Genomic DNA, 22,785 nt, shown 5'->3' on the forward strand with positions numbered 1-22,785 from the left:
TGTTGACATAAGATGAAACGTGGAGAGAAGCGTCTGTTGAAGGAGTAAAGGCCAGATGATTTCAGTGAGAAATGCCATGGGGCTTTGCAGACAGGAGAGCGGCACAGGGTCATGGACAAAGCCACACACTAATAATAGTCCAGCTCTGTTCAGCATTTACCACGTGCCAGACACTGTTTGAAGCACTTGGCAAACGTGAACTCATGTAATCCTTGCAGCAGCCCCCTGAGGGGGTTGCTGAAATTGTGGCTCATCTACTGAACACCTCACAGGGAGCAAGCAGGGACCACCTTCATGCTCAGCTGCCCTGAGACGTGCCCAACACAGGCATGTCTGTTTCACCATCACAGCACCTCCCTCACCCCACCTTTGGGGTCCTGTATTCTTCTGCTTCTCCCCCACCCTCCCCCCACATCTGACTCAGATGCTTCACTCACACTAAAGTATGAAAACCATTTAAGTCTCCCAGGGGCAGTGGCACCACTTGGAAAAACGCAAAGATTTTTCTTTGTGTCCCTGAAATCACACCTGTTTTAATCACACATAAAGCTAGTACTGCAAATCCATATTCTATTAACTGAGAAAGAGGCTACAAGAGCCCGTGGGATGCAGGAGAGTCTGTGTCAATCAAAAGGGGGTTTCTTTAAAATAACATAATCCTGAGCTGGTTTCTAAGAAGGGGAAGGGGAAAGAAGAAGAAGAGCATTTCAAGCAAAGCACAGGGTGCATCGGGGGCTGAGGCCGTCATGGGAAAGTCTAGTATGAAGGCAACAATACATTCAGATTTATTTCAACACCAGAGTTCCTGGGTGGAGCCTAGGGGCTTGTATTTTTCAGAAGCTCCCTGGAAGGTTCCCACGTGCAGTCATTTGAGGATTCACTGGATTAAACCAGGGATGCCCAGTTCTGGCTGCATTTGGAATCTCCCAGGAAGCATGAAAGCATCATGCAACACTGAAGTTCAAGCCCCACCCACAGAGATTCTGATTTAATTGGTCCAGAGCGAGGCCAGGCACTGGGATTTGTTGAGGCCTCCCAGAGGTTTACTTTTCTCTGGTGGCTCAGACAGTAAAGCGTCTGCCTGCAGTGTGGGAGACCAGGGTTCAGTTCCTGGGTCGGGAAGATCCCCTGGAGAAGGAAATGGCAATCCACTCCAGCACTCTTGCCTGGAAAATTCCATGGATGGAGGAGCCTGATAGGCTCAGAGGTTTTCTAAGGAGGGTTAGGAATACAGTATCCAGATAGCAGGCAGTGATGAAGATGAACAGAGGGTCAGGATAATGGCAAAGGAGGTTCATGAGATGGAGTGTGAGGGATTCAGTACAGACACTTGACAGCCTGGTCAAATACAAGTATTAACTGAAATTGTGTGATTTTTTTAACAAGATTTTTAAAAATTTGACTTTTATTTTATGGATTTTGCATATATCACCTACTTCCAAAAAAGGTATGATCATAACAAAAATAATTAACAAGAGGGAAGACAGACCTCATTACAAGGTTGATAAAATGTAGTGATGGAAGAGAAAATTGCATTCAGGGTTTCAGAGGATGTGAGGCAAGCCTCTTCCCCTGTCTTGGGCTATTCAAGTCATCAGCCATCCTTCCACAGGATATAGGCTGCTTGTAAGTTCCATCCCTCACTCTGACCCTGACTTGGAGGTCCCTGACTCAGGGCCTTGGTTGGTCCTCCATCTTTGCACACCCCATGGGAGACACTGCAACCCTCCCACAGAGGAGGGGTCAGCAGATCTTGGTGAAATGAATTGTTGACCCAGCTCATTCCTAACAGGCAGCTTTTTCCAGAGAATGACAGAGAATATGGATTATCTGCATGTGAAGATTGTATGGCGTGTTAACTGCAATGTCTGCTAGTTAAAATGAGAATGGCCATTCAGGCAGGAAGACTCTTAGTTGCAGAAAATGTCACAAAGAACACAGAATTCAGTCCTGCTCCTGCCACCAAGTCAAATTTCTGGGTCAATCTGCTGTAGCATGTGTTACCCCTGATAGTCACACGTGTGGGTGTAGTATACATGTGGATGTCCACGTCCATGTGTCAGTAAATCTGCTCTATTTCCGTATTTCTCAACTCTGCTTTTCACTGTCACCTCCTCTAAGGAGACTTCTTAGAGGTGTTTTCCTCACTAACCTCCTCCCCATGAAAATTTAATACCACAGATATGCTATCTGTTTATATGCTGCGCGTATCTGTGCTGTACATAAAAGGAAGATTTTTCACCCCTGAAGAACCAATTTTATACTCCTTGGGGAGATATTGCCCTCACTAAGAATGCATGGCCTATACGTGCATCCATGCGCATGCATGCGCGCACACACACACACACACACACACATGCACACACACAAGATAGCTGGCTCCTGGGGGAGAAACCTGCAAAGCATTTTGAGCACTTAGAGAGGACGCTCCTAACCAATCACAGCCAAAGCAGACAGCAGCCCTGGTGCAGGGGTTCTCATAGGAAACAGATACCAGCCATCAGAAAACTAGGGAACACTAGCAAGTTCTGAAGCTCCCTGGGCATGATCTGATCCCTAGATCTCCAAATCTTTAGAGCTGGAAGAGATTTTACAGACCACACAAGCAGAAAATATCTGTGTGTGTTAGTTGCTGAGTCGTATCTGATTCTTTGTGGCCCCATAGACTGCAGCCTGCCAGGCTCCTCTGTCTATGGAATTCTCCAGGCCAGAGTACTGGAGTGGGTTGCCATTGCCTTCTCCAAATCTGATTGTTTATAAAAAGAAAATACCTAAAATTCTAATTTTTACATTACCATTGCAAACCACTATATTCACACATCTACTTTAAAGGGAAACAAAACACATTTGGGACAAAAAAGAACCATTAGCATATTTATCGTTTTATAGGTATGGTTACCAGAGGAGGCAAGATTTTATTGAACAATAAATCAGTCTCTAAGTATCTAACATTTTAATTCTGTGCAAAGACTTGCAGGGAGTGTGGAAGTAAAGGTCAATGACTCTGCCTTCAAATGTCTTATAGCCCAGTTTTGTTGTAACTTAAACCACGTGTTGGCATCACTGACTCAATGGATGTGCGTTTGAGCAAATTCCTGGAGATAGTGAAGGACAGGGAAGCCTGGCATGCTGCAGTCCATGGGGTCACAAAGAATCAGATACAAGTGAGCAACTGAACAACAACAAAACCACATATAATATCTGAGGAGTAAGAAGGCTCTCAGGAATTACTGTAACCTGTTTCCACTCAGTGAAAAGGTGTACTTTGGTAGTACAAAGAAGGATGAAGAGGGAGGAGGAAATCATAGCATGATCTGCTTATGATCTACTTGACCCCGGTCTTCTCCAGTGAGTCAGATGCTTCCACACTCATGACAAGAACTCCATAGGATCCAGATCTACGTTTTTGTCGGTTTCTGTTAAAATCATCCCAAAGAAATCACTGAACTTATCAAAGAATATTTGGTGTTAAATATCCTAACAGCAGAGTCTAAGCACTTAAACTGGGTATTATAATTAATGTCATAAAATCATTAGGATATAAAAGAAGACTCTGTTGCACAATCTTTCCTAAGGAAATACTGATAAGGGCTCTTGGTAGCAAACCACAGGGCTCACTGTAGCTAATTTAAGCAGAAAAGGAAACAGGCTAGAAAGTCAATTCCTGACTTCTGCCTTAAAGAAGCAGGGCCCAGAAAAAGCATACTCAAGGGTGCAGAGTCACCACAAAGGAAGACAAATGTCCCCTACGCACGTCAATACTGAAATCGCTGAAAATGCTCTCCAAAATACACACATATGAACCGTGAGCAAAAGTAGCCTTTGTTATTACTTTGTCAGCATTTGAAAGAACCAATTTTCTGCCAAACCATGGTATCTGAAATTGTTGAAAAAGAAGTCCTTGAATTTGAGGAAATAAGGCATACACACACATAGATACACACAGATACACACACAGACACGCACAGACTCACACACAGACACACAGATGCACACACACATAAAGATACATAGACATATACAGACACACAAACACACATGGGGAAACGGGCCAATGTGAAAGTTATCAAAATGAGTCAACAGTAGCCAGAGACCATAAGTGGATTCCATGAATTTACACAACCTGAACTGAGGCCAGGATCCAGCCAGCCCCGGAATGCGGTTCCATCTATTTCATAGTTGAAAAATTCCCCAGAAAGGCCAAGTGTCTTGGTCAAGGGCCCAGGGGAGTCAAGGGCAGAAACCATTCCAAGTGTTTACTGTTAGGAATGCTAGCCTTATAAAACAACATTCTCCTTTCTCAGGAGATTCACTTCCTGGAGCAGTGGTACAAGGCCTCGTCGATCGGCGTGCCTGTTTGAACTGCTTGCCTGTCTCACGTGGTGCGCAGAATCGGTTGGGAAATGCGGTCATGATTGTATTTTTACCTGGTGATGCGCCTGGGCAGACCCTGTAGCACCTGCTCATTGCCAGGTGGCTGCGTCCCAGCTCACAGATGTCACAGCACTGCCCGGAGAAGCAGCGTGTGTCAGCAGCACGGGGCTTGGTGGAAGGCAGGCCAAGCAGTAAACGTCAAGGGGATCATTTGACAGAACAACACCCCAAGAGCAGGGCATGAGACACAACGCACGCTGGCAGGAACGAGGAAAGGGCTCTCTTTCCACATGACTCTCCTGCACAAGGACTCAAGCCCACAATCACAGAAAACTCTTCCTGGGTCTGGTACCAAAGTCTAGAGCCTCAGTTTCCAGGAATATTTCATCACATGCAGAATAGATATATTACTAATGTGGATTCACCCGGAAACATCCTCCAAGAAATTCAGAATGTGTCATCTTACAGCTCCACCCTGGATGGCCAGATCTCAAGGCTTAGTGGCAAGGAGAGTGACAGGTGAGTGTGGGCACCTCCCTGGAAGGCAGCCCCTCCAACCTCACCTTGTGACACCAAAGGCCAAGACCTCTACTCTGGACAATACACCTTGAGCAGTTCATTTCCTTGTCAGCCTGGCTCCTAGGTCAGGGGTCAGCCTACCACCTGTTTTTATCAATAAAGTTTTATTAAAACACAGGCATGCCCATCAACTACATATTGTCCATGGCCGCTTTCTTGCTACAGTGACAATGTTGCATAGTTGTGAGGGAGACTGCATGGACTTCAAGGCCAAAAATATTTACTATGTGACTCTTTATGGAAAAGGCTTGCTGACCTCAATCTAGGTTAAGGGGGCTCTAAGACCCTATATAGGTCAGGAAGCAACAGTTAGAACTGGACATGGAACAACAGACTGGTTCCAAATAGGAAAAGGAGTATGTCAAGGCTGTATATTGTACTTTGGCCACCTCATGCGAAGAGTTGACTCATTGGAAAAGACTCTGATGCTGGGAGGGATTGGGGGCAGGAGGAGAAGGGGACAGCAGAGGATGAGATGGCTGGATGGCATCACTGACTCGATGGACGTCAGTCTGAGTGAACTCCGGGAGTTAGTGATGGACAGGGAGGCCTGGCATGCTGCGATTCATGGGGTTGCAAAGAGTTGGACATGACTGAACGACTGAAATGAACTGAACTGAAGACCCGTCACCAAGTAGACAGTAAACTGCTTGAGAGGGTCCCTTGGAAATTTTCCATCAGGCCTCCCGCTGTGCTCAGTATACAGAGAATCTATCTAAGAATCAATCTATCCAAGAATCAATGAGCTGAAAGGGACCTTGACTATCATGTCATCCAATCCTCTTATTTTAGAGATGAAAAAACCCTAATGACCAGGCCAAAAGCCTAGAGTGACAGAAAGCAGAAGCAAACAGAACCCTTCCTGAATTCCACTGTATTGCTGAAACTCAGTATATATCCAGTAAATATGGAATAAGTGCAAAGATACATACAGATCTATATAGCAGTATCAGTAGTTGAGCATATGGTGTATGTCAACACCATATGGATATACGCATTTCAGTCTTGGACCTCAAACCTTGGGAGTAAAGTGGATATATAAAAATGTGTATGTACATTATATATTATGTATAAATATTATGATAATGTATGTACGTGTGTATACATGTGTATGTATAAAGCAAAAGGAAAATGAAGTCTCTCAGTAATGTCCAACTCTTTGCAACTCTATGGACTATAACCTACCAGGCTCCTCTGTCCGTGGGATTGTCCAGGCAAGAGTAATGGAATAAGTTGCCATTCCCTTCTCCAGGGGATCTTCCTGATCCAGGGATCAAACCCAGGTCTCCCGCATTGCAGGCAGACGCTTTACCATCTGAGCCACCAGGGAACCCTGTGTGTGTGTAAAGCAATAATAAAATTATGGTGCACACACTCCTTTGTAGGAAACAGCCAGCTATGAGGAAAGGCTCTATCTAATCTGTGACTTCAAGGTAACCATGACAGTTGGATACTGTCCTCCTTGTTTGAACCCAACTGAAGGAAATCAGCACCAGTTCAGGGGACAGCCATGTCATGAGTGATAGTTGTCTTCCATCCCTGGCTTCTTTTTCTAGCTCCTTGCAGACCATCCTCCCCCATGTCACAAGCCCTTCATCCATGAGGTGCATCTGATAACTGCTCCTTTGTCTTCCTCGGCTGATGTCCGATCACACATCGGGAGGTACTCCTTCACCCCAAAGTGTTAACCAGCCAGGCGTTCCCTCTGAGGACCTTTATCTCCACTCTGGAATGAAAGGTGCCTCACCCTTGATAATGTAGTTCTTGGCACACACGTCAAAAAATGTTTTCTGAAGAGCATCAGGCCTTGATAAGCTCCAATTGCCCTTTACAATGACCTAAAGTGGGAGCAGGGCCAGAGGGATAGGCCTTGGGCTCTCTCCAGTGTGCCCTTGTTCTCCTGGTCAAGAGAAGCTCCTGGGGTCCTGATGGGGTGGAAAACAGGGGGCTTTCATCACTAGCTCCTCAGAATCTGCCCTGGCAACAGGTCTGCTGGGAGGAGATGAGGATGGCTTCTTCTCCCTTCTCCACCTCATTATCCAGACCTGAACTTAAACCCAAGCCCTCATCTGCCTGTGCCCCAAAACTCAGCTCAGTGCCTTCGAGCCCCCTTGATTCCAGCTCCCATAGTCTGCACTTGCCCTTGGTTCCGGTTCTCCTGCGTGTCCAGTGGCTGCCCTGCCCACCCTTCTATCCCAGACTTCAAGTTCTATCTGTGCCTGATGGTATCTGCCTTGTGTATTTTACTCTCTTCCAGACTCAGGGCCAGGCACCTGGTCAACCTCACTCAACAGCTGCCACATGGAAAAGTGCATTGTGAGCATGTTTGACTTTAATTTTGTTACTTTTCATTACTAACATACAAGATGTGGTTTTGTAGTCAGTCAGACCTGGGTCTGAATTTCAACTCCACCACTTTCCATGGGACCCCAAGTTAAGCCTTAACATTTCCAAGCCCTAGGTTTCCCACTGGTAAATCAGTCACAATGTACCTACCCCATGGCTTTGCTGCGTTAGAAATACTGAAATAAATGGAGTGGTGCGCACAATGTCTGGAGCACAAGAGATGCTCAAACAATTGAGTTTATTATCAAAGCTTCCCACCATCTTGCTGCTTTTGACTATGTCACGTGTTTCAGAATGACTCAGAAAGGGCTGAGCATCTGTGAGGCTGGGCCCCCATGGAGTAAACTGCAGTGAGTAGCTCATTTCTTCCTCCTCACTTCAGACTGCTACATGGCAATGTAACAGCCTACCCTCTCTGGGCCTCAGTGTCCTCTTATCAAAAGCACCGTCAGGCTTCTCAGAAGCTGCTGGAATCTCCTGAGGACTCAGTGGAGCCCACTGAATTCCAGGAGGAACACTGTTAACTTTCTTTTGATGTAATATTGTTCATGTTTAGAGTGCCCTGGTAAATTGTCTGCAATTATTTTCATTATAGGACTCTACTGGAGCTCTATAAATGAGTCTGGTTTAGTTGCTAAGTCGTGTCTGATTCTTTGTGACCCCATGGACTGTAGCCTGCTAGGCATCTGTATCCCTGGGATTCTCCAGGCAAGAATACTGGACTGGGTTGCCATTTCCTTCTCCAATAAATGAGTCTAGTTCTTAGTAATGTAAGGGCAGAGTAACTGGAATAAACATAGTTTTATCTCAAGCAAGGGGTCCCTCCTTGAAGATGAGTTTCAAAGCTTACCCTAGAATCCTGAGGCACTTTGGCCAATGGCCATCTGTTGGCAAGGCGGGCAGAGTCTGCTTGGGTAGCCACCCACACGTATCACACAGCAGGTACTACCTCTCCTCCTGGCCTGATGGGTAACTCAGTGCACATGCTGCTCTCCTCGTGTCTCTCCGCCCCTCCTTCTGAACTTCTTCCTCCTGCCTCCTGATTTGATAAAGCAATGAGAACCATTGTGGCAGCAAGGGCTACAGTGTCCAGATAGAGCCCATGCAGGGTAACACATTTTAAATAGGACCTCTGGGGACAGACCTTAAAGCAAAGAGGTCAATGGAAGGGTGGGAACTGATTGACATCAAAAGGTAGGAGTTGATTGACAGCAGAAACAGGAAGACGATTTGAGAACCAGTGGGTCTCTAGGCAGCTCTGACTTCCCTGTGTGATCACTGCCCGGTTTCTAATGTCGAAATCTGATTTGGCTTTGGACTATTCATTGTGACCTATGGAGAGTTAAGGGAAGGCAAAGTCATGGGCATCCTACTCCAGCTGCCATTAAAAAAGCATCTCTTGACTCAGCACAAGCACATTCTCTTCACACAGCTGAGAGGGTCTGAGTGCGATGAGGCGGCAGGGGGCACAAGTCCCATTTCTTCAGGATGGGTCCTAGCTCTGAGGCCTTGGGCAGGGATCAGTCTTTCTGAGCTTCACTTTCCTCATCTCTAATCTGAGAGTAATAACAGCAATAATAGCATCCCCTTCCCCATGGGATTCAAGGAGCTAAATAAGCAAGGGCTTCAGAACAGCATGGGCTTCCCTGGTGGCTCAGACAGTAAAGAATCTACCTGTAATGTGGGAGGCCCGGGTTCGATGCTTGGGTCAAGAAAATCCCTAGGAGAAGGAAATGGTAGCCCACTCGAATATTCTTGCCTGGAGAATTCCATGGACACAGGAGCCTGATGGGCTACAGTCCATGGGGTCACAAAGAGTCAGACACAACTGAGTGACCAACACTGTCACACAATCAGAACAGTGCACAGCCATGGTTATCATTATTCAGTTTCCAAGCGTATTCTCTGACTTTTGAAAATGCAGAGACAACCATGTGACCAAAGAGGACTGGGGAATGAGGGTTGACTTTTCTCTATAAATCAAGTCAGCTCCCCTCTGTTTTTCCCACTTTCCCCCCTTGACATCTGGCCCCCCATGAATTCCTGACATTTTTCACTTCAAGTGCATTATATTCTGGGCATGGAGATGAACAGCTGTACCAAACAAAACAAAACAAAAACAAAACAAAACCACAAACCCATGACTGCTTAATTCCATAGGCCATGGAGCAGGTTCTAAAGTCAAAGGTCAATATTTAAGATGACTGGAATATAATGTACATTGAGGAGACCTAGGAACAGCTGGTAGACTCACTTGCCCCTCAAATTTCTCTCCAGTGCCTATCCCAATCCTTCACATTCCCACTGTTAGACTCCCTTCTCTGGATCCAGGGTGTCCATAGGGACCCTTGTTAGGTCATGGGCAGTGCTCCCATCATGGACTATGCATTGGAATCCTGGGGCACTAGCCAGCTACAGATGTCCAGGACCTCCACCTCTGAAGACCCTGATTCCTAAGTGTGTGCTGGAATTTGGAAAGTGTCCCAAGTGAACTATGTAATCATGCAAGGCTGGGACACCCTGTTCTGGTCGAGATCACTCTAGTCTGGGGTCAGGACCTCCAGGTTTCTCCCTCAGCTCCTGCAGAAGAATGTGGAGTACAGGCCCCAGAAAGTCACCTTGTCTCTCATTGGGATTAAATATCTTCCTTTCTCCAAGGGACTGCTTGAGGATAAAATCATACACTGTTCTTGTTCAGGCTCTCAGTCATGTCTGACTCTTTGTGACCCCATGGACTGCAGCATGCCAGGCTTCTCTGTCCATCACTATCTCCCAGAGTTTATTCAAACTCATGTCCATTGAGTCAGTGACACTATCCAACTATCTCATCCTTTGTCACCCCCTTCTCCTCCTGCCCTCAATCTTTCCCAGCATCAGGGTCTTTTCCAATGAGTTGGCTCTTTGCATAGGATGGCCAAATACTGGAGCTTCAGTTTCAGCATCAGCCCTTCCAATGAATATTCAGGGTTGATTTCTTTTAGGATCAACTGGTTTGATCTCCTTACTGTTCAAGGGACTCTAAAGAGTCTTCTCCAGCACCACAGTTCAAAAGCATCAGTTCTTCAGCACTCCTTAGTCCTTCCTTATGGTCCAACTGCCTTCCTTATGGCCCAACTCTCACATCTGTACATGACTACTGGAAAAACCATAGCTTTGACTATATGGACCTTTGTCAGCAAAGTGATGTCTCTGCTTCTTAACACAATCTCTAGGTTTGTCATAGCTTTTCTTCCAAGGAGCACGTGTCTTTTAGTTTCAAGGCTGCAGTCACCATCTGCAGTGATTTTGGAGCCTACGAAAAGAAAATCTGCCACTGTTTCCACTTTTTCCCTATCTGCTATGAAGTGATGGGACTGGATGCCATGATCTTAGTTTTTTGAATGTTGAGATTTAAGCCAGCTTTTCCACTCTCCTTTTTCACCCTTATCAAGAGGCTCTTTAGTTCCTCTTCACCTTTCTGCCATTAGAGTGGCATCATCTGCATCTCTGAGATATCAGATGAGAGACTCAAAAATGCTTCTGAAACTGCATGAACACAAAAGGAACCATTTCTAGGAAATCAAGCCAGGAGAGGGAATGAAGGCTTGGTTGGAATATCATCAATGTCAGGTAGAAGCAGGTGAACTTGATATAGCCGGAAGAGGAGTGGATATGACAGAGTATTCCAGGAAGAGTAAGCTCAGCCTTTCAAACATGGTGGGCTTACCACGTGGCTCAGTGGTAAAGAATCCACCTGCCAATGCAGAGGGCACAGGTTCAATCCCTGGGTCAGGAAGATCCCCTGGAGAAGGAAATGGCAACCTATGACAGTATTCTTGCCTGGGAAATCCCATGGACAGAGGAGTCTGGCAGGCTTCAGTCCATGGGGTTGCAAAAGAGTCAGACATGACTTTGAGACTAAAAAGCAACAACAACAATCAACCGTGGTGGGCAGGAGGAGAGCGAGGCTGCTGACAGGATGCCACCTTAGGGGCTGATGAGATGATGCAGCAGTAGGAAACAAGGAAATAAATCATTTCTATGGTAGAGATGGGCATGTTGTTTGTCAAACCTACTTCACCTTTTCCTGAAAACACAGTGGATAACATTCACGCTCCAGCCCATGGAAAGTGGGTGGAAGTGATTCTGCCACTTCTAGGCAGGGACCATGCAAACTCTGTGTGTGATCCTCCATTCTTCCCTGTGATGCTCCATCGTTTCCTCTATGTTGATCCAGTGCAGAGTCCAGCAGAGGAGTTGGCAGCCTTAGGGGAGGGCAGGATCACAGAGAAGAAGGAGCCAGAGGAGGGGAGGTCATTCACCAAACTCTGCACTGAGCTATTCTGTGAACAAGGTGATGGGTGCATACTGACCAATAACACAATGTCTTAAACAATGAAAGTTCTAATTTATGAAAGGAGCTCATGTTCTGATTTCATTTGATCCTTACAGAAATCCCATCAGACAGACCGTATCTCTGCTGTGCTCCTACAGTACTCCTGGGAGAAGAGGTCACATGACCTTCCCCACGTGGCATCTCTCTCTCCCCAAAGTCCTGTGGTGCAGCCCTGCCCAGAACCCTTTATCTCCACAGGAAAAATCTGAGGCATTAGTGATAAAGGACCACAGACATATGGCTCCTTTGGTTTCCAAGGCAAAAAAACAAAGACACAGTGGATGCTAGATTTTATGATATGACTATAAAATGACAAGAACTCAAAAGTGAAAATGAATAAAAGGCAGGTGAGGTTGTCCCTCCCCCCAACCACCCACCTGCGGTGTTTCCTGGCCCTCTGCTCCCTGTCAGCTTTCGGAAGCAGAGGTGGGCAGGGAGGGGAGGGGAGCTTTGGTTGAGTCAAGAAGTCTTTATCAGTTGCCATGCCAACCTCCCAAACTGAGTTTTTAAGCAATAGTAACTGGGACATGGTTTTCACTTCCTCTGTGTTCTAGCTAATGGGTTCCCAGTTGGAGTCCATTCACTACACACACTCCCTCCTACATTTTCTGGGTTATCTCTAGTCTTATACTTGATTCTTACCCGCTTACTGCAGAATAATGATAAATAGAAGTGGAACACATCACCTTGAGCTCCATGGAGGTTGGTATGGGGTATAGGGTAACCAGTACCAAAGTGTTACACACCCAAGCACAGGGAGATGAACTCCCATATCAGAATACCTCTCTGGGGCCAGCCATGCCACCTACAGAAAATTAAGTACTTCCTCTTTTAAAATACAGTTGTCCCACAAACAGGAGGTTAACACATGCAGTCTTTTGCATTTTAGATAAAAACCCAAATCACTCAGTTTGCCCCATGATCCGACTCAAACTGTCTACCCTCCCCGCATCTCTTCACAGGCTTTGCCACAGCCCAGCAGAACACTGAACTCTTCTAGACACTTCGTAACCCCTTCTTGCCTCTACAGCCATCACTGATGTGGTTTCCTCTCTCTGAGATGTCACGTTCATTTCCTCTCTGCTTCGTCATCATCTTTGCTAAACCCTCCTGTGCCTCGTTTTTCCCTCTCACATGGGCATTTGCTAAAGCACAGCCTTTACCCACTTCCCCAAGCTCCCACCTTCAGGGAACCCATTCTTTCAACAGTAGGAAGGAAGCACAAGTTCAAGTCCGACCTTATCTCATTCTTAGCTCTCATTGTCCAGCACTCCAATGGCCACGTGCCCTCTACTCTGGCCTGCTGTCATCTCAAACAGAACAGTTCTAAAACCTGAAGATTGCTCTCATTACCAAGATTGCTCTCCGCTCCATTCCTCATGGCTCTGTTTCTACCCTAGATCCATCGGGTTTCTGAGTTCAAAGGAACCGTGAAGCTCAATTCATTCATCTGCACTCAATCCACTTACAACAACTTAGATAATAATGGTCAAGCCCACCACTAGCATCCATCATTCCGGACATGGAAACCAGCCTCTCCAGAGGAGAACCGACCATGAATCTAAAGCTTGGGCCTCCCTCCTGTGTTTGCACAGGCTTCTTCCAGGGCCTGCACTCATTCTGTAGCCACATCACACTTCCCCAGTATGGTCCTCCTTTTAGCTCTGGCTTGGGTTCATGATGGCCTCCCCACAAGCAACACTGGAGAAGCCTCCTCCCGGCCTCTCAAGGCTCTCCTTATTCATAACCACCTTGAACACAGTCATAAGAGCAAAGGCAAAAAGAGCAGCAGCTCATGTGTCTTCTCACGTCTTTTCCTTAAGCCCATAAAGCACACATAACCCAAAATATTAGACTCTGAGTTTATCTGATAAGAGGGCGTCAGACCAGATGACTCCACAGAGGTTTTTCCCAATCAAAAATTCTGTGATTTTGTGATCGTTGAGCCCATCTTACAGAAGAGAAAGTTTGGCCTTAAAGAAAGTCACACAACCAGCATAGTGCAGCCAGACCTAGAATCCAGATATTTGAACTTTGAACTCATTAGTCTTCCCACCACATTGTGCAAAACAGTATAGGAACCATTCTAACAAAGCAGGGACCAAATCAAGCTCCTATTCTGGGTAGAACCCTCTGGTTACTCCGCATTACTCACAAGGGGTCAAAAATCACCTAGCTGCCATTCAAAGCCCTTTCTCACCATTGTGTTTCTTTCTCTTATTTCCAACTGTGTCCTTCCATATGCCACTCTTTTTGGCCAACCTTGAATACCCCACTCCCAGGCACTCAGTGACTCCTCATCACTCTTTAGAGCACAACTCAGGGACTTCCCTGGTGGTTCAGGGGCTAAGAATGCACCTTGCAATGCAGGGGATGGGGGGTTGATCCCTGGTCGGGGAAATAAGATCCCACATGCTGCGGAACAACTAAGCCCTTGAGCCACAACTAGAGAGTCTGTGTGCTGCACTGAAGATCCTGCATGCCATAACTAAGACCCCACGCTGCTGCTGCTGCTGCTAAGTCGCCTCAGTCATGTCTGACTCTGTGCAACCCCAGAGACGGCAGCCTACCAGGCTCCCCAGTCCCTGGGATTCTCCAGGCAAGAACACTGGAGTGGGTTGCCATTTCCTTCTCCAGTGCCTAAAAGTGAAAGTGAAGTCACTCAGTCGTGTCCGACTCCTAGCGACCCCAAGGACTGCAGCCTACCAGGCTCCTCCGTCCATGGGATTTTCCAGGCAAGAGTACTGGAGTGGGGTGTCATTGCCTTCTCTGAGACCCCACGAAGTCAAATAAATAAATAAACGTATATATGTATGTATATTTTTTAGAAAGTTCAACTCAGGTCCTATCTCCCCAAGACTAGACCTGGAGACCTCATTTGAGCCACATGCATTCCTCATTTCATTGCCTACCAAGCATGTGGCATGATGTTGACATTTTTACTCCTCAGCTTCTAGTTCACGGGCTGCTAAGACGCCATCATCTCTGATCTCCCCTCCCAGCTTTCAGCTGTCACAGAGCCTGGCACAGAGTAGCCTGGCTCCACAAACATGTTTGTTAATTGGTTAATTGATTGATGGATTGTTTTCAATCTCTTAACTCCCCACATTCTTTATCTTACTAATATTTCCTTCACACCCAGCTTTTTAAATGACTTGTCACTCCTATATCATAAAAAAAAAAAAATTACAGAGGAAGAGAAGCAAGTTTAAAAGAGAGGTCAAAAGCATTCCTTTCCTCCTTTTCTGGTTTATTTAGGGTCAATCCTGGATGACTCATGTGAAGAAACATATTTGCCTCAACTGCCTCCATCCCAAGAAACGCATACTTCCAGTAGGGAGTCAACTTTCTCTTGCCCTTTGGATCCTCCCCCCGGTAGGTTCAACCCTATTTACCCACAAGCTGGGCCAGCTGTTCTCAATCTTTGATGAATCCGAGGATCGCCGGCGGGAGATGTCTGGAATTCACCCCAACCTCTTGAATCTGAATCCCTAGGGACAGGGATGGGCAAACCTGTATGAAGAAGCTTTGCAGTGACTTGTTTTGTGCCCCAAAGGCTGAGTGCCAGTGGCCTAGCCATTGTTCACCACGAGCAGTGCAAGAAATATAACTCAAAGAACCTCTCTGTGCTAACAGAGCCAGAGGGAACCTCTTTCCAGAGGTTAATAACTCCATTGCTTTTTACCAGAAAGAGCTCATTTTAGTTCTGACAGCAGATTATCTATCTTATTTACCCTTAAGTATTTCACATCTCAGATCTAAGACATTCCTTGAATAAATATATGAATTTCCAAAGTAGGTTGTCACTCAGGGAGCTGGCAGACATTTCCCTGGTAGTTGGAGCTGACCCCTCAGAATGCCAGCAGGGTCAGATCTAAGATGCCCTGGGTGGAGACTCACCTTCAGGAAACCCATGATTAACCACTTTGCATCTTCATAAAAAAGACACTTGGGGATGGCTCCTGGGTAATAGTTTTTAAAGGTACCAGATATTAAGAGTCTATTACATTTTCCCAATAGTCTAGATAGGTAACATGCATACATGTGTATGTGTTTCCTAGGACAGTAGCCATGGCTAGGCAGAGCTTGAAGGTTGCAAACAAACGGGAACACTGCATAGAGATTTCAGGGGTCCTCTTGGAACTAAAGGACCTGAAACTCCAGAAGCTTCTTTCCTACTGAAGAGTCAAAATTGTAGCACCTGCGGATGAGCCCGGGAGGCTCCACCTGGAACCCAGGGACAAGAAGGGGATGAAACCCTGGAAGTAATACCCCCATGGAGCTGAAAAGGGAGGGGCCAGCGTAGCACTCCCAGTGATTTGATGCATCCTAGTCCAGCCCCTAGAGCAGCTACCAGAGTGGGAGCAGCTACCAGAGGAATCAACACCCCTTGAGCGGGAAGAATCTGACCATTGGTCAGTGATCTACACTCTCCTGGGGTTACATTCCTCCAGACAGTGGTTGGTGGGGGCCTCCAGCTCTTGGAGCAGCAGCCCCATCAGAGGCAATCAGATCCAGAGACCACTGTGCTCCAGCTCACATCACTCTGTGTCTCTGCACCAGCGACTTCTGGGACATATTAAGGAAGGAACGTGCGAGGGCTCGGCTTCTCACTTTTGGGGCTATCCTAGGCCTGCCGAGGAGGCTTTACCCAGATTCTACACATCTCGTTCAATGCTCACAGCAACCCCAGGAAACAGACATTGCCATTATCAGCATTGCACAGGCAAGACAACTGTGGCCCAGAGACGTCAGGCAGCCTGTCCTAGCTCACACAGCAGGTGACCTTCGGGGCACCAGAAACTGCATTCTTCTACTGCATCTTCCATCACCACTACCATGGGCTCAGCATCTGAATTTCAAAAGAAACCAAGAATTAAAAGCTTCTGACTTATCTGAACCCATGGGCTCTTTGCCCTGGGTGGAGAAAGCTACCAAACACTCCAGAGACACAGCTCAGGTAAGCAGGGAGGCAGGGACTGACACCACTGGCCGTGGGCTTTAACATCTTCAGACCCCCAGTCCTCACTTTCACCACCTGCCAGGGTACCTGAGACTTGTATGAGTTGACCTTTGACATCGGTACTCCCAGGGATGTGTTACCAGGTAAGGATGCACTGCTGACACAGCAGGGCAGATGGATTTGCGTGTTGCATTACTGACCAAAGAGCAAAACAGGAGAAAACAGTGGCATAATGTGATAAAAGGAACTTCAAAACCTGATAAACCCATGACTGGCCAGGTGACCAAGCAGCCAGTGGCCAGCTGGGGTCTGAGAGGTAACACAACAAAATTTGATCCCGTCTGTTCTGGAAGTCAGATGACCACGCCACGGGTCGCCATGACTTGACTTGTGCTCTGCACCACTGTCAGAGCCTTCTGGATCACTCCATAAATGAAATGACTAGCCATTTCCATCAGACAATCAGCAGGCCTCCGTTCTGTTTCCCCCGGGGGCTGAATTGATCATTATTTACTAGACCGACCCCACACACAGACGGTTCTGGAGTCCTGCAGATAAGGGCTTTATGGTCTGTCAGCATCTGTTCACTGCAGCACTGTTGGCTGTGAGCTTTCTATCAACAGCACTCCTAATGAGAATGATCAGGATGACCTGAGGCTGTTAGATATTCTAGACATTTATCCACACTAGCAGAGCCACCGAGCTCAGTAGTGGCAAAGCTGCCTGCCGAGAGACCTGCCTCTGATCAGGACTCAGTGGCTCTGCCCAAGAGCTCCACTCCAGAGTTGCCTAGGGGTGGGGGTAAAAACACCGCTTCTGGCTCCCACCTACAGAAACTGTGATGTAACTAACCAGGGAGCAGCCTGACATCAGAAGTTTTAAAAATCTCCCCCAAATTATTTGATGCTGTAGCCAAATTTGAGAACCACTGGTTTCTGTTGAAACTCAAGAGACATTTGTTTCAAGTTGGGTGGCTTTGGTGACTTTCTACCTCTGGGGTCTAGGGCGGGGACTGAAGGTGGAGGTGTTGATACGGAAGGAGGAATGAATGCCTTGATCTAACTACACAGCACATCCTGTGTTTGTCTTCCCAAATCACTTTCTGTTTTGCTTTTATTTCCTTGTTCTTTTTTCTTTCAATAAACCACGCTCACTGCCTCTATCAACTCTAACCTGTTGTCCTCCCTTTGTGATCAAAGTCCCAGCTGTGTATGATCTCATTTATTCTCAAAATAGCCCTGCGAGTGAGGAAGCAGCCAGGCCATTGTTCCCTAAGGCAAATCAGGGACCTGCAGATCAAGAAAGGTTCTATCTGCCACGGGACTCATATCCTTATCGAAGTCAATGTGTTCTCAGCAATTTTCAACTTACACAATGTTTTCCTCTATTTGTTCCCGTGGCATCCTCACAGCCAGTCTGTGGTGACAGTATTTTCATAACCAGGGTGACCACACGTTCTCATCAACCCCAGGTGACACCTGCTGTCCCAACCTAACTACTGGAAGTACCTCCTTTCTCTCTCAGGAGTTTGGACGATAAAAGATAAGGGCACTTTATTTATAATCACCCGCTTGTTTTAAGAGTGGGGATGTTGAGATTCATAGAAGTTACGGAACTTGTTCAGAGTCACTTGGCCAATAAGAGGCAGAGACAAGATTTAAACCCCTTTCTCTGTCCCCTCCGCCCCATTCATATTTGTTGGGAAATGAGAATGAGAGCTGACAGACTCAATTCAAACCTTTCTTATTATAGATGAAGAAATTAAAAACGTTGGGTCAATGATCTCTTAAACATCCCCATGAGATGGCTTCCCCGGTGGTCGGTCCAGTGACTGGGAATCTGCCTTGCAGTACAGGGGACACCAGTTCAATCCCTGGTCCAGGAGGATCACATATGCTCACATGCCTCAGAGCAGCCAGATCCATGTGCCACAACTACTGAGCCTGTGCTCTAGAGCCTGGCAACCACAACTTCTGAGCCCACGTGCGGCAGCTACTGGAGCCTGTGCTCTGCAACAAGAGAAGCCACTGCAATGAGAAGCCCTCACGTGGCAATGAAGAGCGGTCCCCACTCCTGAAGCTAGAGAGAGCCCTCGTGCAGCATCAAAGACACACCAAAGCCAGGGAAAAAAAAAAAAAAAAACTTTTTAATTAAATAAATAAATCTTTTAAAAAAAATCTCCATTAGAATGTTCCCTGGAAGGGAAAGACTTGGAGTACAGAGCAGGGATGGGTGGGAGCCTTGATAGCGTTCCATGACCATATTAGAATGGACTGGAAATGGAAATGGCAACCCACTCCAGTATTCTTGCCTGGAAAATCCCATGGAGGGAGATCTACAAAATCCCTGGTGGGCTACAGTCACAAAGAGTTGGACACGACTGAGTGACTAACACATTGGAATGAATTCGTAAGTTGCCAGTAAGTGTCATCTTAGAAACACTTGAAAGGCAGACTTGGCAAAAGAAGGTACAAGGCCTGACATATGGGTATTTGAGAAAGAGTAAAGAATTTAGAGTCTAAACTGCTAGTTGAGGGCTGCATTTGAATGTTATTTACTGCTATCTACTTCTGAATATTTCACTGACACTCTTTGAGCACCTGAGTTTTTCAACCATAAAATGGGATGAACCATCATCCTTAGTTCCCAAGGTTGTTACAGGGAGAGCAAACTGCAGTTGGCAAAGTACTCTCTAGCATCATGTCTCAAGAGGTCCCTGGGAGCCACATGTCATTTGTTTTCATCACTTTTTACCTGTGAATCAAGGCTCATGGATTAACAAAGCCGGGGATCCAATGAGATAAGGTATTTGAATGTGCTTCCTAAGTCCTAAAATGCCACCGTTTAGTATTATTAATAAGCAGCAGCAGTGGTAACAGATAATGATCACCAATCCATCTGGCATAAAATCTATTGTATGTCCTTGAAACTCTCATGATAATGAAGGTTTTAAGTGACACACAGAAGGCTTTCCTGGTGGCTCAGTTGGTAAAAAGTCTGCCCGCAATGTGGGTGACCTGGGTTTGATCCCTGGGTTGGGAAGATTCCCTGCAGAAGGAAATGACAACCCACTCCAGAATTCTTGCCTGGAGAATTACATAGACAGAGGAGACTGGTGGGCTAGAGTCCATGGGGTCATAAAGAGTCAGACACAAGTGAGTTACTAACTTTGGCTTTCACTTTTCCCAGGGGACAGGCCAGGTTTGGAGGTGGGTGGGTCTCTTCGAGGGATTGTTGAAGATGACCACATCACAATACTTACTGGATGAGGAGAGCCTCCCTGGAAGGTTTCCTAGAAACCAACCTTGCTGGGCCTGTAGAAATCACCTCGGATACCTGAGACCTTCCACAGGGCCTTTCTTCTGATGGGAATCCTACAGCTATGAGACATGATAAACCATGGAAATACCTGATTCTATAAATCAGGACATGGCTGGCTGCCTGGGCAGTGTCTTTATTTCACAATTATTTTTAGCCTTTACTTGCCCTTGTAAATGATCACTACTAACCAGAAGCTCAAAAAGGGGGTGGGGGGATCAAAAGAGCTTTCCTATCTGATTTTTTGTTCCCCATCAACTTGGTTTCTGTGCTGACCAAGAAGGCCTGCCTGGCTCTCATGGATTGCTTTCCTTTAGGAAGAAAAAAATTTAAAAAAAAAGACAACACAGGTACTTTAGAATTCTTGTGGGCACTGGGGGCTGCTAAGTGAGCTTTTTATACAAATGGAGAAAACCTCCAAGTTGCCAACCTGAAACTCAGAAGGTGCGGGTAGAATGGGCTTCTCACTTAGGAGCAGGGCAAAGGGCTCTTTTGGTTCTAAAAGAGTCAATTTGTGTTTCAAATAGCTTTCAGGAACTTGACACTGTGAAACTACCTGCTCCCAGGGAATCTGAGAAAGTCCTAGAATAGCTTTCTTCAAGAAGAACAGCAAGACTCCTTGCTCTGTGAAAGCTCTCCGTATTCGCTCCCTAGACCGCAGGCCTGGATGCCGGGGGTCAGGGCAGCCCTGGCCAGCTCTGAGTCCAACACTGCTCAGCCTGGGAGGACATGACCTCTTTCATTACCTGGGTCTGCCAGAGAGCCTGAAAATCCTTCCCAGAAGGGTCCCAGAACTAAATGAGGGTGACGGTGATGGAAGCCACATTTGGGGGAAGAGAAATAGGTCCAGGAAAGTTGTCTCACTAAAAACCAAATGTAATCTCTATGCATAATTTTGCAAAATAACCCCCTAAATGTAAAGCCCAGCCGAAATTTTTAACAAAACTTTGTGGGAGGCTGGGCCAACTGAGAGTACTTTTCAAGTGTAAGATAAGTCACAGCTTGTTTATTATTTTTTAATAAAATAAATAAAAATTACCGAAGACCAAAAGGCTGCTATCAGTGTCATATAGATCTTACACTTCCTGTGAAAATCTATTTGTGTATTTAGTTTGTAGATAAGGATCCTCTGACCAAAACAAATTTAAAAGGCATGTATATTTCCATACATTTCCCCATGTATAAAGGGAAATATACATGTCTTTTAAATTCAGCCAGAACAGGCACCAAGTTCTCTTCCCTTCTCAGTTACCTGTATATTTCTAGGGAAACTGCATTCTAAGATGTTTGGGGGTTTTTTTGTTTTTTTTTTTCCCCCCTTTTGTGAAAGTTCTCAGCGCTCAGGCAGCCTGCTGGCGGCTGCCCCTCCCCCAAGTCCTGGCGACTCCGCACCGCCCTGGAGACAACTCTCCTGCTCTCAGGTTTCTCGGCTTCTGGAGGACCTATCAAATGTTTCTTTCTTATTACAGTGGAGGACCGGGAAACGGTGCATCAGCCTTCATCCTTCCTCCTCCAGGTTGCAAAGGAAGTGTAGCAGCTTTTGACGTTAGACTGTTTCGGCGCGGGGAGCGAGGGGACTTAATGAATTCCCCCCGCCCCGTGTCCCCTCCTCCAAGTCTACCTCAGGTCACCCTGTGCATTTCCTGATACAACCCCGCGGAAACACGATTATGACACTAATAATAATGTAGGCGAGTGGAGTGTTTGCTTTCCGCTTTGCAGATCACAGAACAAGAACACATCTTTGTTCCCTTTTGCTTTTCTTTTAATAGAGTAAAAGAGAGAACGGAGGTTTTAAGAAATGTTATTTCTACTTTGCCAAAGATCATATTATTAGTAATGCTTTCTTTTCTCCCTCTTCCTTCCCCCCGCCTTTTTAGAAGAAAGCTTCATGTGTCCAGCCAGGTTCCTGCCCTCACCCTGCACCCGAAGATGCCCTTCAGGACAAACCAAAATCGCGCCTAGGCAGGGTGACCGCCGGTCCTGCGGCAGGTTTGACAAACTCTCGGAGAAGACAGCCACCTGCCAGAATGCACCTGACTCCATCTCGCCCGGGAGCCCCGAAGCGAGGCTCGGGTTTGCAGAAAGGCCACCCCAGGGACCGCCAGGGCGAGGCTGCGCTCCCTGGGGATGGTCGGGCGTCCTAGAGCGCTCGGCGCCGTGGCACGTGAGCCGCGATCCCGGCTGGAGGCGCAGCAGGTGCGGCGGCGCTAGGACGCCGACCTACCTTCACGAAGAGCTCGATCTCGGGGTCCCTGTCGTCCCCGTTAGCCGTCGCCGCGTCCGTCATGCCGTCGGCGCCCGGGGCCAGCGTCCCGGGCCGGGGAGGCGCCACCTCTGCGGCGCCGGGGCCAGCGCTCCTGCCGCTGCTGCTGCTGCTGCCCGGGAGGGCCCCTACGGAGGGCGTTTATTTATCTAGTTTCTTTAATCTATTTCCCCAGCCGGTGACAGCGGTGCCTGAAGGATCGGAGTTCCGGGCGATCGCACGGAAAGAGAGAAGCCAGGAGAGGGCAGAGGACGAGGCAGAAAAGGTGGGCTCGGGGATGGGCTGCAGGTCCCGGGAGCAACAAGTGCCGCGCGCTGGGAGGTGTCACAGGATCCGCGCGGGGCGGCGATCCTGCTGCCGCCGCCCGCGCCCAAAATAGCCGGCGCCGCGGGGCGGGGTCAACCCGGCGGGCGGGAGGGGCTCCGGGCGAGCGCGGCCCCCGCCCCGCATCCCAGGCTCCGCGGGGCGCGCCGCGGACCAGCGCCGCTACACCGCCGCTGGGATAGGAGGATGTTCTGGGAAAGATAAAGGGGGAGGAAGTGTGAGAGGAGGCGGGGGAGGATG

At 47.2% G+C, this 22,785-nt stretch overlaps 1 protein-coding gene across 2 annotated transcripts in view; it reads right to left on the bottom strand.

The window, feature by feature from the left end:
* Window positions 1–22,785, bottom strand: part of CLIC5 (chloride intracellular channel 5) — a 170,282-nt gene that overhangs the window by 91,950 nt on the left and 55,547 nt on the right. Inside the window, exon 1 of one of the 2 annotated variants that reach the window (XM_005223375.5) lies at window positions 22,183–22,547. Within the exon in view, the coding sequence (XP_005223432.1) occupies window positions 22,183–22,245 (63 nt within the window). The 5' untranslated portion in view covers window positions 22,246–22,547. 2 annotated transcript variants of the gene reach the window in all.

The sequence above is a fragment of the Bos taurus genome, chromosome 23, assembly GCF_002263795.3.
Source record: "Bos taurus isolate L1 Dominette 01449 registration number 42190680 breed Hereford chromosome 23, ARS-UCD2.0, whole genome shotgun sequence".
Taxonomy (NCBI): domain Eukaryota; kingdom Metazoa; phylum Chordata; class Mammalia; order Artiodactyla; family Bovidae; genus Bos; species Bos taurus.